We start from the raw sequence: 15,536 nt of genomic DNA on the forward strand, positions 1-15,536 counted from the left end.
GGAGTATATCTAGAACTTTATAATTTTCTAACATTTCTGTGGCTTAAGGAAATAAACAGTGCTTTCCTACAATTAATTTCCATTAAGTAGTTGATGTATATTTTCCATCTGAATGAGATTTCATTATGGGAACATCAGTAGAATGTATAGTATAGTAGCCGGTGGCATTGCTGTAGGGTATTGTTAAGTCTGTACGTTAGCACTCAAAACTGCCATATTTCTGTTGTGTTTTCATTGTTAAGGTACAGGATCATTAACTTCAAAGCAAGAGAAGTCTGGAAGCACTGCAAAGAAAGCATGCTATTTAAAAACCTGTATTGGCTTTTGCTCACAGTTATATATATATTATTCAAATACAAATTGCTTTTTACATTAAGTTCTCACAGGGCATCTAACGCACATTATTGAGTAAGTGACTGTGAAATGTAGTCTTTTCAAAACTATGTGGTTTTGTTGGGGTTTTTTTTTGTTTTTTTGTTTTTTTTTTTTTAAAAAAGGAGGACAGCTCCTGACAGAAATGTGTACACTCATAGCTCTGAAATACCTGCCTGGCTTTTCATTACTTTTTGCTTTACTGTAACTTGGAGAGAAATTTTATGGTTGGGTAATAAAAGTCATGAAATTAAACGTTAATAATGGAAAAGCAGATAAAAACAGTTAAGTACTGAACTGCTAGAAAGGAGTGGCAGGTGCTGCTAGAAAGTGGGGACTCATTTTCCACCTGAGTGTGCTTCTCCATACACATCTTGCAAGTAGTATTCTTGAATCCCAGCTCCTTGGTATCTGCATGGTTAGTAGTTCTTGATGTTAAATGCTTTTGTTACAAAAGCCAGTATTAATGGGGGTGAGTATAAATCGGGAAAGATCTCCATGTGCCAGAGTTTCTGTTGATTAAAGTTCCTTTGACTGCCTGAGACATGAAGCACTGAGGAAGTAAAACCCAACACTCAAAGTGAACAGAATCTATACTGTTTACCAGTGTAGTCTGCCTGTGTTTCTCCACAGAGCTCCCGTTGACTGAAGTCAAAAGGATGTAGTTCAAACGACAGTCACAGATCCTTCTCTAAAGGGCTGCAAAGTTCGGTGCAAGAGTATGCAAAAGTAAACCACTTGTAAGGAGAGATGTAGTGAATCTGTGCCTGCAGCAGGCTGAGGGTCTGCAGGGAGATACTCTCATCTGGATGTACTTTACAATACTAAGCAGGTACCAATATTAAGTGGCATTCCTCTGTGGATGAGCAAGTTTTGCAGTCCTGGGAAGGGGTAAGTACTCTGAGCTGACAGACTAGCTCTAACAGAACAATGAATGATGTACAAATAAACCACAACACTTACATGGCAAATGAAAGATGGATGGAGTACTTAAAAGAGGGCTCTTGGGAACTCAGTGTGGTGTGCAGCATTGGAAAACCTATACTGATTATATGCTTTGTACTGGGAGGAACAGGTGAGGTCCCCAAGGACCATCAGAAACCAGGTGATGTATTAGCAGGATGGTACAGTGCTGCTGTTAATGGTTCCTTTGCTTACTATTAGCCCAGCAGTAAGTTTGTGAATATTTGAGGCTTCCTGACTATTGAAATTTCTTTTCCTTCTAGAAATGTATTCTCTCCGTAACGTATGAGCCCATCTGTGAAAATACATGATTTTTAGACCAAAACTATGAGAACTGTTCTTACTGTTCAGTATTGTTAAAGATTACATATTTTGAAATAACACTTCTCCTACATGTTGGAAAAATGCCTCAGTACATTCTCAAATTCAGAGTTGCAACTGCATGTGACTTCTTCCTATACCACACAGCAAAAAAGTACTTCTGAAAAATCTCAGTTGTACAAAGCCCCACAGAAACTGCCAGTATTTTATCTTCATCATTGCCAGCTCCATAGACAAGTTTGGATGTGATCCCTGAATATAATGCACATGTGAAATATCTACAGAATTGTTCTGAAAACACTGGCAGTGGAAAGGTTCTTAGTATTTTCTCCCCACCAGTCTCCCACCTGTGGTACACGGTGCTTAAAGGCATGGCAGGCCTAGCTTATTACCGCTGTAGAAATACACTTACGGTGATTTGCATTTACAAGTCAGTTTCCACAAAGGAAAACATCTGGAAACTTATTTTGTTGTCATTTAATATGAGAGGTAAATTGCAGTGAAATCAAATGAAACAAAAGCCTTTCACGTGACATTCTTGACACCAAAATAATGTAACCCTTGCACAATCCAGGACACTTGTCTTCATTTTACATTCACTTGTTTTTAAAAATTATTTGTAATTAGGTTTTTCCATGCTTTTTGCTCAGAGAAACTGCAAACATAATATTTAAATGCTGAATATAATATTTGTAATAATCTAAGGTAGGAAATGTGTTATCAAAACCCAGTGATTTGTAACAGGGTTGCTAGCAGTAAATTGCTGGCAATTCTGACTGAAGCAAAACCAGTCAGTATTTCAGCCTGTTGCAATAATAAAATCAATCTGTTTCTATAGCACCTTCCAGGTGGTCAGTGTGGAGTTATCAGTGTTATACATGAAAGGTATGCCACAGCTGGAGACGGGCTCTTTGATCCCAGAGCCAGTGCTTTGAATGCAGCCACACCCCATCTTGCTACCAGGATGAGCCAGGTCTCATACCCAAATAGCATGTTTGCTTAAATATTTCTGTGAATTTAGGATTTACACATCCAAACCTACAAGAAATGTACTTTTACAGTCACATTTCAGTTCTCAGGAAAAAAAACAAATCTGAAAAGTAGATGTATTCTTTAACCAATAAGGACAGATTCTGTCCCCTGCCACGTTTCCAGCCTGATGGTGCAGGAGGTCAGCAGGGAGCTGTACTGGGGCACCTGGAAAGCCCCCTGAAGGCTCAGGGATGCAACCCTGGAAATCAGAGAATTCATACCGTTAATTACAGATTTGCATCCTTGTTTTTTTGGTTTTGGTTTTTTTGGGTTTTTTTTTTTTTTTTGTACATATATTTTGGCCTGAATTATAAATCTTTGTTCTCTTAATGTCCTTTCTGTTTTTTATAAATATTCATTATATTATATGCTAATAAACCCCTCTAAAATGTTTCCATGAGAGTTGAAAAAACCTGATTCTTTACTAGAATACGGTCTGCTATTAGAATAAAAGTACCTTCTTTTACTCTCATTATTTTCCAATACATCTGATGAAAACATTTGAGATTTATATAGAGATATTTAGCAGCTGTCTCATATTTACCTAGACTGTGAAGTATAAATTGAATTTAGTGCTTTTTCTCGAGAATAAGTATGTGTTTTATGATTAGACAATGGCAAAGGTGTTTCTGCTCTGTCAAAAATGGTTTTCATTGTTTAATATTTTTTGGGGGATTATTTAATGTCTCTTTTGTGCATTATACTGTGTCTGATTTAGCAGTAAGGACTTTTCCATTTTGATTTTGTAGCAGTTGGTGCTAAGGAAAGTAAAACATTAATATGAGAACTACTCTGATTATCAGGGTTATATCTTCCATTATTGAATTGGAAAGATGATTTCAGAAATTGAATTACTGAAAACATTAATTGCCTGGTTCATGTTGGCCATAGAAACAATTTTCTAAGTAGTTTCTCGGGGAGGAAGAGGGTTGAGGTCAGAATTTGAAGAACAAACTTTCATAAGGTGCCTGAGAGGAGCTCACTGTGGTGGATATATTCTGTGCCAGTATTGTGAACTACTAAAAGAATCCTTGAAACTTACCCAGGAAACCTGGAAGTTTAATCATCTTTACGCTCACTTCTGAACTGCTTTTAGTCTAATGTGCAGGATTCGTAATTTAAAAATTTTGGTATTGCAGTTAGCGGATGACAAGAGGTAGGACTTCCATTGGGATTCTTACACAGAGCTTTGGAGGAGGAAGAGTCTCTGTGCAAGGAGTTGTGTAGAACCATAATAAAAATAGATTGCTGCAGCAGGAAATTAATGAGTGTGTTTACCCATACAGGAGTCAAAGAAAAGCTGACAAATGAGGGCCTGCACTGTGTAAAGGCATCTGCTAATAATGGCAGTCATACAAAAGGCGTAAGGGACAAGAATGAAATGTACAGCAAAACTTAAGGAGGGGCTACTGAGAAATTCTGGAAAGATAATAAATACAGTGTTCAAACTTAAGAGTTAAAAAAAAAAAAAAAAAAAAAAAAAAGACCCGGCCAACTCCCTGCTTCCCCAAATGCATACAAAAACTGTATACCAACATGAGATGTGTAAGAGAAAAAATAGGTGACTTGAAATTCTTGGCAAAGAATGAGGATCTTGACACAGCAGCTATTACAGAAGAAGGCTGGAATGACAAAAATCAATAGGAGAGTGTAATACCTGGCTATAAACTGAGCAGGAAGGACAGATGAGGTCATAGAGCTGGGGGAGCAGTATTTGGGCTGTCCTGTTGAGCCTTCTGATCAGGAAACGGATATTGAATCCAAAATGTTGAAGGAGATCAAAGAAACAAATAAGCGTAATGAGGTAGTAATAAGGGGTGACTTCAACTACCTTCAGCTGGTCAAATGTCACAGTGGGACAGTGTAAGGGAAGCAATTTCTCATCACACTGAGTGACGGCCTTTTTTGAAACATTTAGTTCTAGAGCACGCAAACGAGGTGGCAATTCTTAAGTGACATACAGGAATGCAGGTAAGGAACCCTGGAGTCCTGTGTCAGAGCAGGCCTTTTTGGGTTAAAGTCATGGCAACTGAATATTGAATAAAACTTCAACTCAGTATTGAAGAGCCAACAGCAAGTTTGAAGAACCACTGTTAGACTGAAGGATGTATAAAAATGCTTTAGGCAAAAGATACTACACAAAAAGCAAAGAAATTAAATCCTGAGAATCAACATGGAATCCAGTTGAGGTGTAGTAGAATGAGAGACACAGCAGCCAAGCAGAAAAGTAGTATTTGAATATGGTTACATGGAGCAGGATTATTATTTTTTTGGGTTTTGAGTCAAAGGTATATGCTTCAGGAATCAAATCCCCATCCCTAGGGATGTCAATAAAAAGTAATGTTGTGTACAGCATGTGTGTAAAAAGCTGCGAAGCTGTGGCATAAGAGGGACTTTGTCGAAGCCATCACCTCACACCCACAAAGAAAAGAAAAAGTTTACCAGAGTAAACAATCTGTAAGGCATGGGCCTAGCAGAAAGCAGAAATGGAGAGTAAGGACCTTCCAGTGAACTGTGGTTTTCTTTTGTTGTATTCATTTAGAATCATAGCTGTGGTGCTAGGAACATAAAGGACTGTAGCATACTCACAGCATTTATCATCTCAGAATAATGGACTGGGAATAAAGAAGTCAATTAAGAAGTAACCAGAAACAAACAAACAAAAAAAAACCCCCAGATTTTGCTCGTTCAAAAATTTGTAAAGAACATTACTTCTGTTTAAATTATGGAATTTTCCAGCAGTACATGATGAGATACTTCAAATATGGGAGGTAGATGCAAGTAAACTGGAGATAGATGTGATTCACTAATACAATGCTTACATGGCCCATGCAGTAGAGAGATATTACCTTTTCTCCAGGTGAGCCCTCTATGTTAGAAGCTGTGTTTAGAAAGAAGAATAAAATTGTTAGAGATAAAAGGCAACTTTCACTGACAACAGGACTTGAAAATACGGGAATTATTGCATTGAAAAAAGTGGGGGATGATGGAGAACATGCTGATATACAAGATATTCTGCTGCATATTATTGTTCTAGAAATATGAGACAAGGCAGAATCAGCCACCAGATAGGGATAGATTTAATATCCTTTTCAAATTTCAAATGAGTTAACATCTTATTTGGAAAGAGGTGCTTTTAGGATGTGGGATGCAATTCCAATATGGCATTGTGTTCACAACACGCGCTGTTACTTCTTTAGGGGGTGATTATGGCCATAGCTCTATGTTCAGCATGTACAGGAAAAACAGCATTATTATTTTCTTGTGGTTTGGAGGCATGAGTAGTAGTTACATTTACCAACAGCCGGCTATCTTGTGGCTGCAAATATACGGAGAAAACAGTTACATCATTTCCTTTGTGGCCCTGAAAATCCTTTTCCCTAAATTGTAGATGGAACTGTGAGAGTGGTATCTGTACAAATTCATATTTTGAACATTTGGCTCTACATTAAATAGAAATGTTTAAAGTTGGGGTGGGGTGCTGACAATATGTTTGATATGTTTCTGGTTCCAGCATCTCTTTCAGCTGGGATTTGGAAGCTGATTGTATCTTAGGTAGTACCTAGAATGGATCTGAACCCTTGCTGGTAATTCAAAGAGCAACCACATTTTCATGGGTGATTAGTTATGCACCTAATCAGGTAAATTACAGTTGAAATGAACTAACATGATATGAAAAACTTTATAGTAACTGCGGAATTTGCCAGATGTTTGCTAGGTGGCCAAACACCCCATCATCCACATGAAAAAAGGTGGAAACATTATTTCTGGTTCTCCTACCTGCCATTTGTGCTGCTGCATCAGTACTACAAGAAGCATTTTACTTCCTTAGTATATAAGAAGGCCATTCATTTTTGAGGGATGAAAGTAAGATTAATGCTTGTTAATAATAATGTTAATGATTAGTTTCTGTTTCACAACCATTGCTACATTGCTATATCATCTTTTTAGCAAAGAACACTTTTGTATAGGTATTGTTACTTTATTTATCAATTAAAGGATCCATCATCAAGCATCAGATATTCTTACAAGATGTGGAATGTCCGAGAAAAAAACAGAGTTCTTTAAATTATCCTGAAGCCATATACAGTGTGGTGATAGTTTTTCTAGCTGTTTTTCAAATAGGTAAATAAGTACTCACACAAGTCCTAAAGAAAGCCATCATCTACATTAATAGTCTATATGTCTTACTACCTTAAGGATTGCTACAGCCATAGAAAAATGAGAATTTAACTTTTTTCCTTGAAGGATCTATGAAAGTTGAAATCAAGTGTCTTGCACCACTGCGTGTACTATATGATCTTGTAAAGAATGAGTCTTAAGTCCCAAGCAGTGAAAGATGAAGTCCCTATTTGAAATAGATTTTTCAGCCTTGCAAGTCTTCTACATGAAGATGAAATGTAAAATTGTTTTTAAAGCCATACTGTATTTTTATATCATAATTATATTTCTTTTAAAGTTCATTTTCTCCCTTTTTTCCGTATGCATCATGTAGCTTTTAAGTGAGACTCAAAAACTAAAACAAAAATTACAATATTGAACTGAACATGCCCACTGATAATATAAATATTAACATGGAAAAGTACTATTTGTTAATTGTTTTGAACAAGGTAAGAATACAAGAAATAACTAGAGTTAACATTTGATCCTTCTTGTGAAAACAGGTGGCTAAGAGATTTTAATGCTGCCTGTTATAAAAATTTTAACCACTTTTAAACCTGCAGTCATTAACATAATTAGGGAAAAGAGCAGAATTCATCATTGATGTTATTATATCTAAATTACTGTGAGCTGCGTAGCAGCTGATAGAAGTATCCTCCATAGTTTTTTTCATGACAAGCTAAGAGGAAATAATGAAATAACTGACAATAAATGTGATGACATATATTAAATTACCCTTGGTTTATATTACACAAGTAAAAAATTAAGAAACTTTGCTTAAAAGGTTCTGTGTGAGCTTCCTTCCATATAATACTGTGAAAATAATATTGAAGTTATATTTTTGGTATTTTTTTGTTACATTTTGGTATTTTTGGTTACATTTTTTGTTCTCTGAGGTTAGAAGACATAATCATATGAATTGTTCTATTTGCTGTAGTCTGAATAAAGTCATGTAACAAACTGTGCTGGCTAAATAACTTTAGAGTATAGTGACTTCTGTTGTTTTTATCCATTGCCAAACAATATTGTCTTTTTGTAACATGTGCAAGTCTGATACTGTCTGCATATACTTTAAATAATTCCAAAGTAGAGCTATAGCAACTAATGATAATTACATATATTCTGCCTTGTGTGTATATATGTCTATATAGTTTTTCAAATTCAGTCTGCAAGAAAGCACAAATTTTTTTTTCAAAATATTATCTACCAAAGGTTGATACAGGAATCATTATAACAGACCGCACAAACCAGAGCAACTCTATCTTCTATTGACTTGAGTAGAATGCAGAGATTCTTTTACTATTTCATACTGTGGTTTGTTAGTTGTTGGTCTGGAGAGGTTTTTTTGCAGATAGGAGGAACTTTCCTTTACAATTCTAAATGTCAGGAGGGAAAACATAAACATAGAATCATTTTTAGTTGGAAAAGACCTTAAAGATCATCAAATCCAACTGGTAACCCAGCACTGCCAAGCCCACCACTAAATCATGTCCCTAAGCATTGTATCTGCATTTTTTAAATACCTCCAGGGATAGTGGTTCCACCACCTTTCTGGGCAGCCTGTTCCCAATGCTTCATCAGCCTTTCAGTGTAGAAATTTTTCCTAAAATCCAATCTAAACCTCCCCTGGCATAACTTGAGACTGTTTCCTCTTGTCCTATTGCTTATTGTGTGGGAGAAGAGACAGACCCCCACTTGCCTACAAACCTCCTCTCAGGCAGCTGTAGGGAGCGGTAAGGTCTCCTCCTCTCCAGGCTCAACAGCTCCATTGCCCTCAGCTGCTCCTCATAAGATATGTATGAACAGGAAAAAAAACCCAAAACAAACACTGCATGAACATGTCACAAAGAACAGCAGAACACTGGTGATGCTGTTGTTGAGATAAGATTACGAAATGGTGACTTCAGGTTTTCTTTTCAATAACCAGTAGACAGACAAAAGAGGTTTCTTCTTTAATCTACAAGATGACTGTATTTGGAATAAAATGAAATGGCATGAAAAAGTTATTACCGAAAGACAGAAGCCTGTGCTTCTGATTCCCTTAAGTCACCTCATTATAACCAGTGCAAAATGCCACCCAGACCTTAATTTGATTCACAAAATCTCAGATGGGAACAGGCAAGGTAGTAATAGAGTATTTCTAGCCTGTAAAGTAAGCAATATGGAAAAAAAAATTAGAAATGGATCTACTGACGGCTGTTATCTTTTACATGATCCTCTTGATTCATCAGTTCCATATGCTGAGCTAAGGTCATACAATGGGGATAGAGGACTCTACAACATCAGAAAGATCATGACCCTTTGAGTGGTACAAGACAGTGGAGGAGAAGAGCTTCACGTTCTTTCTCTTACTTTGTCCTCAGACTTTCCGTGTCTTTGATGATAATGGATGTGAATGCTGCATTCTCCCACAGGCTATGATGCAGTAATCTTATATGTTTCCATCATAGTTTTTAGAATGCACGTGAGAGGAGGAGTCAGTGAAGTTGTTTTTTCAGCATCTTTTGGGGAATCCTAATAGTGGAATACAAGAAACAGGAAATTACCCGCTATTGTAAGCAATGTTGCTGATGTGGGGAAAAAAACCCTAGTCTTTTGCCAGGTTAATTGCTTGGGGGTTGTTTTCTTCAAAAGAAAAGATGGAATTGAGTGTACTGATATAGGCTTAATAACTGTAAAAAATAAGAGTAATAAAAATTGCTATGTTTTCAAGAAAATAATGTATGAGAGGGATAATCAATACTGTACTTATGAAAATGGAAAGGAAGCTTGACTGCATCTTAAACATACTTTTAAAAGGGAGTAGAAATTAGACTGGTGATGGTCAAAGATAGTGCAGGTTTTTCTTAGTTCATTCTGTAGAGAAAAGAGAGATGGAATTTGAGTCTAACAAAAGGAAATCTTCTAAAGGTAATGTGTCTGCCTTCTCAGAAGAATTTAGAGACTCAGAACATAGGAAGGCATACATTTGGTGAAGCCCTGAGTAGCTGCTAGAGAGTCTATATGTTTTTCTTTAACCAAATGGTGCCACTTTTAGTTACAGCCTTTAATATGCCATCTAAAGAACTGCTTATGCATACTAAGTATGCTGTTGGTTTCACGTTCGAATACGCATGTTTTCTTACATTCACGTCATAAATATTCAATTAAATGCATAAAGCAAGCCTGCATAAACAAGTTATGGAGAAAGGAGGCCAAACTTTCAATACTGTTTGATTAAGAGCATAACTGGAAAGATTCTAAATATGACTTAAACCAAGGAATTATATTTTCCAATTCTGTCATTTGGAAAAAAATAATATTCTGGCTTTCTCATTTGAATGTCTACCAAAATTGGTGTTAACCTTCCAAAAGAGAAATACAACTAATGATTTGGTACAGTGCCAAACAATTAGACCAGTGAACAGGCATTCTTCCACCAGCATCTATTATCGGAAATATCTGGATTTCTAAATGTCAGCTGAATAGGCTCACCCCACAAGCTAAGAGAAAGCTGACCTGACCTTTTGACACCACCTGTTCAGGAATGGGAATTTCTTAAGCATTCTATTCCACACAGATAAAAGGTTCACAAAATTTGACCTGGAAAGAATGGTTAAAGGAATTAGTTTTGTTTAGTCTACAAAAGAGCAGACTGAAGGAGGATGTGATTACAATCTTCCAGTATGTAAAAGAATGTTATAAAGATGTTAGTGATTCGTTTTCTGTGTCCAGTTGGGGAAAAGACAAGAAAAAAGATGTTTAATACAAAGCAAATATATTTAGATTATATATTAGGAGAAAATTTTCTATTAATAAAAAAAGAGAATATGGTGCAGACTACGTAAGAAAATTGTCATCTCATTACCTGGAAATTCTGAAGAATATTTAGACCCAACACCTGTCATTAAAAGTCAAGGTTGCTAGTATTGTTCACGGTGCAAGGTGAATGGGTAGATGTATTACATGACCACTTCATAGTTTTAGCCTCTATGAGTGATACATTTTCCAAGGCACTCTTGACTTGCAACATTGGATATAAAAATACTTGATTAATGGGAGACTTTTTATTTTAGAGGATACTTCAATAACAAATAATTCCTAAAAATTCTGATGATGTGATTAAGATATGGCAGAATAATAGGCAAGGAAATGATAAAGATTACTTACTGGCTTTGGATGCAGAATTCTATTAAGAATAGCAGTGAGTTTGCTATTATGAATGTCTGTTTCTCTGTTACTTGGGAATTTTGGTATCAAAATAGCAATTTCCAGTTCCTGTTATTAACCTCAAGCAGAAAACATTTATTTTTTTTCTTATTGAGGTTAGTAACAAGGAACTGGAAATTGTGATGAATAATCCTTCCGTACAGATAGACATGGGGCTGAAGCATGGCATACACATTTGAAAGAACAAGAAGTAACATCAAAATTACATCATCTTTCCTAAATGTTTGTAAGAGCTACTAAGACAGCATTTCATAGTGTGATGCATCATGAGTGCAAAAGCAACAGTTTAACAGTGCAAAAAAAGAAAACATAAGTTATGTATAGGCCTTCAGTGCATATTGCGGATTAAAATGCAAATGGGTGAAGGTTGTAAATCTCATTCCATGTTGGTACCAATTGCCTGTTGGTGGTTGAAAGTATGACATGCTTGCAGCTCAGTTTCTTATGTTTGATGTTGGATATAAGGGCTTAAAGATATGTTAGACGTGTAAAGTCTTAGTGAAGCATTTATTTAGATGCATAAACAGAGTACTGTCAAACATCAGGGCTTTCATTTTATAAATTAAGCAAATTGAATTGTACCTCCCTATATTTTCAGATAGTCTGTGAAAGAACATGATAATATTTATCTCTTTTTTTCCTCTGAAGTTTAGGAACTGATTAAATATTTTTATTACATACATGTTTTGGTTTGTTTTTTTTTCCTAGGTGCTGCACAATGGACTTGTGATGGAAATTAGTCATCCAACAGCTGGGAGGATAGTTGTTCCAGGTTAGATGTTTAATCCTTTTTTTCGAAATGAAGCTTGAAATGAAAGCTACATGACATCCTGAGTAGTTCTGGAACTCAGCTGAGGACATGACACATCTTCACATTTCACTCAAATGAACAAAAGTTAAACCAGGAGGACGTTTGTGCTCATATTCATTCCAGTAGCAGAAAAATGGGTTAAAATGTGTGTCAGAATAGCTTTTGGTTTTCATCGGTCAGTTGTCATAAAACATGAAGATGGATTTGATAATATTTGCAAACTCCCACTGCTAGAAATATTATTGCTAAATCATCTACATGAATATGTGAATCTGTTTTTGATTTAGGTCTATTTTGCAAGTTGCACAGGCTTCTTTTAGGGACATTTCTGTTGTAAAAAAACAGAAGAAAGAAGAAAGAGGAGAGATGTTCACACTGTAAGTTTCATTACACTATTTCCTTTAATGAGATTAGACATGAAGCTCTGCAATGGTGAAATCTTAAATAGCTTTTTTTGGATTTCTGAAGAATACCAAAGTAATAAACTAGCCTCCCCTCTTTTAAACTTTTAAGTGGATCAGGACTTGGAGCTGGTGTAGCTTTACTTCCATTAGATGTAGTTATGAAATGGGGTTAGGTTCATCCAGAGGCATTAGGAATATTCTCATTCCGATCCTTACAGTTGGCCCTATATTGACAATGGAGCCTTATCTGATGATCTACTAGCTATTGGGTCAGCTGCTTCTTTATGCTTTTTCATCTCCCAAGCCATGTCAAGAATTGTTTCCTCTAGCATTCAAAGCACTATATCACTTACATTTTTGTAACATCTTCTCCTTACATTGTGATTTTCTGTGCCAGTTCCACCCTCTGACACGGCATCCAGTTGTCATCAATTTCAGTTGACTTGAGCACATGTAGTGGTAAGATGAATTTGACCCATAAAATTTATCTTAATTTGCACATCCTGGAATCACACTGGGATGCAGAAAGAATTATTTGAAAGAAATCAATCCCGTATTAGATCATGTTTTCTGCATGAATAGAGGGGGTGTTTTGTGTTGTGTGTATGTGTATGCTTCATATTTGCTCTTTATCACAGTTTGCATTCCACATTTGGTCCCACTAGGCTTGGATGTTTGGTTGATTGTATTCAAAAATGCTTCTTTAATTTATATGCACATATCTGGAAATAGTAATCCTTTTTTTGGTTTTTTTTTGGTTTTTTTTTTATGGTTTCTAACAGAAAAGTAATCCTGGTTTATTTATCCAAAATGAAAAGACTAATAAGGGGTTTGATTTAATTCTTTTTAAAGAAGTGGGCAGAAAAGCCTTGCAGATGGTAGAGAAAGTGTGTAAGGTTTTCATGTTGCATACAATGTATAATCTATCTTAGAGAAAGCAAATACTCCTTAAGGGAATAGGTTAAACTGCAAGAAGAGGAAGGAGATGAAAGGAATGTTCTAATGTCTGTCAGCAGCGATAGAATGTATTGGCAAGAGAGTGAATTTTTACATAGGTAAGCCATAGTACTTCCCAAATCCTTAGTTATTTTTTATTTTATTAAACCAGTGACATTGCACTAAACTAAAATAAATCATCTTAATCTCTAATGGTTTGCCATTTAGATGGGCTTCTATGAAGAGTTTCTTGTATTGAAGCAGATGGCTGAAATGATTATTGGATATTTGAGCAGGAAAAGAATTCCTTCCTTTCCAGGCATGGGAGGATAAGTAGGGGAGAGGCAAGGGAGGGAAGGGTGAAGGACACTCATTCAGTGTGAGTAGAATGGGCCTATTGATATCACTTGTAAGACAGTACATTATTCTGTCCCCAAATTGAAGTGCATAGGTGAGTTTGGCCACTGCTAATGGCGGGTAGTGGAAGTACCCTGGAATTGTCCTGGTCAATGATATATCTGAAGAGTACGGGGAAGAGTGCGTGGAGCAGACCTCCGATAGTTGAACTGCTTCTCAATGGCTATTTAAAATAGTAGCAACTTTTTTTCAATGCAGTTATATTTGAATATTTTATATTTGGTAGAGAAGAATTTTACTAAGCTCTCAGTTTCTGGCTCAGGGTTGCTTATTAAGGAAGATTAAGATGTTAATGTGAATGTTGAAACTGAACAGACTAAAAATGTTTCTCCTTAAAGAGACTGGGAAGACTGATCCCCCTGGGCCCTCTCAAAAAAAAAAAAAAAAAAAAAAAAAAGTGACTGTTATTTTTTAACCATATAAACCAGTTTTTAATGTGACTTTTAGTAATTGAAGTGGACATCACACTTGAGGCTTGTGACAGAAGTCAGACTTGTACTGCCAAGTAAAGTTGTGAGTGCAGTGATATACACTTACTGAGTGAGAGCACGCTGGCAGATTTTAGTTGGCCTCTGTGTCTAACATATTGCTTTGGAGTAGTCCTTCTCCTGGCACGTCCCCGCTTTTAGAGTAGGTTCAAATCTGTATATGAATCCTCACTCGTAGATCTTGCATCTTGAAATTCTGAGGATTTTGCCATTGACTTTAATGTAGGCTACATTTTTAATGTTGGACATGGTGATTCATACTCCTTTGTTTAATTATCTTTTGATATGGTTATTGAATTTTGTTATTTCCACACCTAGACAGTGCTCCTTGCCTTTTTTTTTTTTAAAAAAAAATCCCTACCTGAGATATACTGTATGCTGATAAACACATCATAAGGTACTGGTGGAATTAGAGTGGGGAGAAATTGCATTATAAAAACCATATTTCTGTTCATTTTTCTTTTCAAAATGTGTATTGATAGTAGGAGAGATACATACCTTGTATTTTGATAGCTCTTGCTTCAAGCATTCACTGAAAAATGTCTTTGCACATATACATTGCTGTTACTATTAGTAAGATAAGTTACATTTAAGAATGGATATGAAAAAGGGAGTTCATCATGTCTGACTAAGAGAAACTTTAAAAGATTGCAAGACCATTTTAAAGAAAAATGGGGTTCTGTGGTAGTTGAGTGATTTCATTAGGATAATGTTTCACATATAACATTCAATATATTCACATCGTGAAGTTTTTGCAGAGCTGACTTGTATCCAAATACATATCCTTGATATATCATATATAAAAGTTGCAACACTGAGAGAGAGCCTTGCTTCGGTCCCAAAAGCCTGGCACTGTACTGCACTCATTCTTTGCAGGACTGGTTTGTCTAATTGCAGGGCTGGATGGATGAATCTCTTCTGCCTCTATATCTGAAGGCAGCTTGATAATCTTTAGCTTGGGACAGGGCTCTGAAGATGAGTGGGTGCTGGAGCACCTCAGCTGGAGAGGCTGAGGAACAGCGTTGGGTACAGCCTGGGGAAAAGGCAGCCTCGGCAGGGGCTAGTGACAGTCTCCCAGCACCTACAGGGAGTTTATCAACCTGAAAAGCCAAGCTCTTCACAGCAGCACATGGGTTTAGACTGGATATTGGGAAAGTCCTTTTCATCCTGACAACAGCTGGGCAGTTGAGCAGGTTGCCCAGAGAGGTTGTGCAGGTTCTGTTCTTGGAGGTTTTCAAGAAGCAACTAGATAAAGCCATGAGCAACCTGATCTGACCTCACACCTGACCCTGATTTGAGCAAGAGCTTGGGCTGGAGACCTCCTGAAGCCCTTTCTCACATGGATTCTCTTCTCACTCTGTGATTAACCTCAGTATCACCCATTCAGTTCTGTTGTGCTTAGACCTTTCCATAGAGATGTGG

General features: G+C 36.5%; 1 protein-coding gene across 6 annotated transcripts in view; it reads left to right on the forward strand.

Moving 5' to 3' along the window:
* SUGCT (succinyl-CoA:glutarate-CoA transferase) overlaps positions 1 to 15,536 on the forward strand; it is a 337,967-nt gene that overhangs the window by 270,495 nt on the left and 51,936 nt on the right. For 4 of the 6 annotated variants that reach the window (XR_008821584.1, XR_008821582.1, XM_056337264.1 and 1 more), the window contains one exon: positions 11,767 to 11,830. The exons of the other annotated variants lie outside the window; for them this stretch is intronic. Coding sequence is in view for 2 of the 4 variants with exons in the window: in XM_056337264.1 (XP_056193239.1) it covers positions 11,767 to 11,830 (64 nt within the window). In the remaining 2 variants the exon portion in view is untranslated. Of the gene's footprint in view, positions 1 to 11,766; positions 11,831 to 15,536 lie in introns of those variants that run through there. 6 annotated transcript variants of the gene reach the window in all.

Source organism: Falco biarmicus, chromosome 4, assembly GCF_023638135.1.
Source record: "Falco biarmicus isolate bFalBia1 chromosome 4, bFalBia1.pri, whole genome shotgun sequence".
NCBI lineage: Eukaryota > Metazoa > Chordata > Aves > Falconiformes > Falconidae > Falco > Falco biarmicus.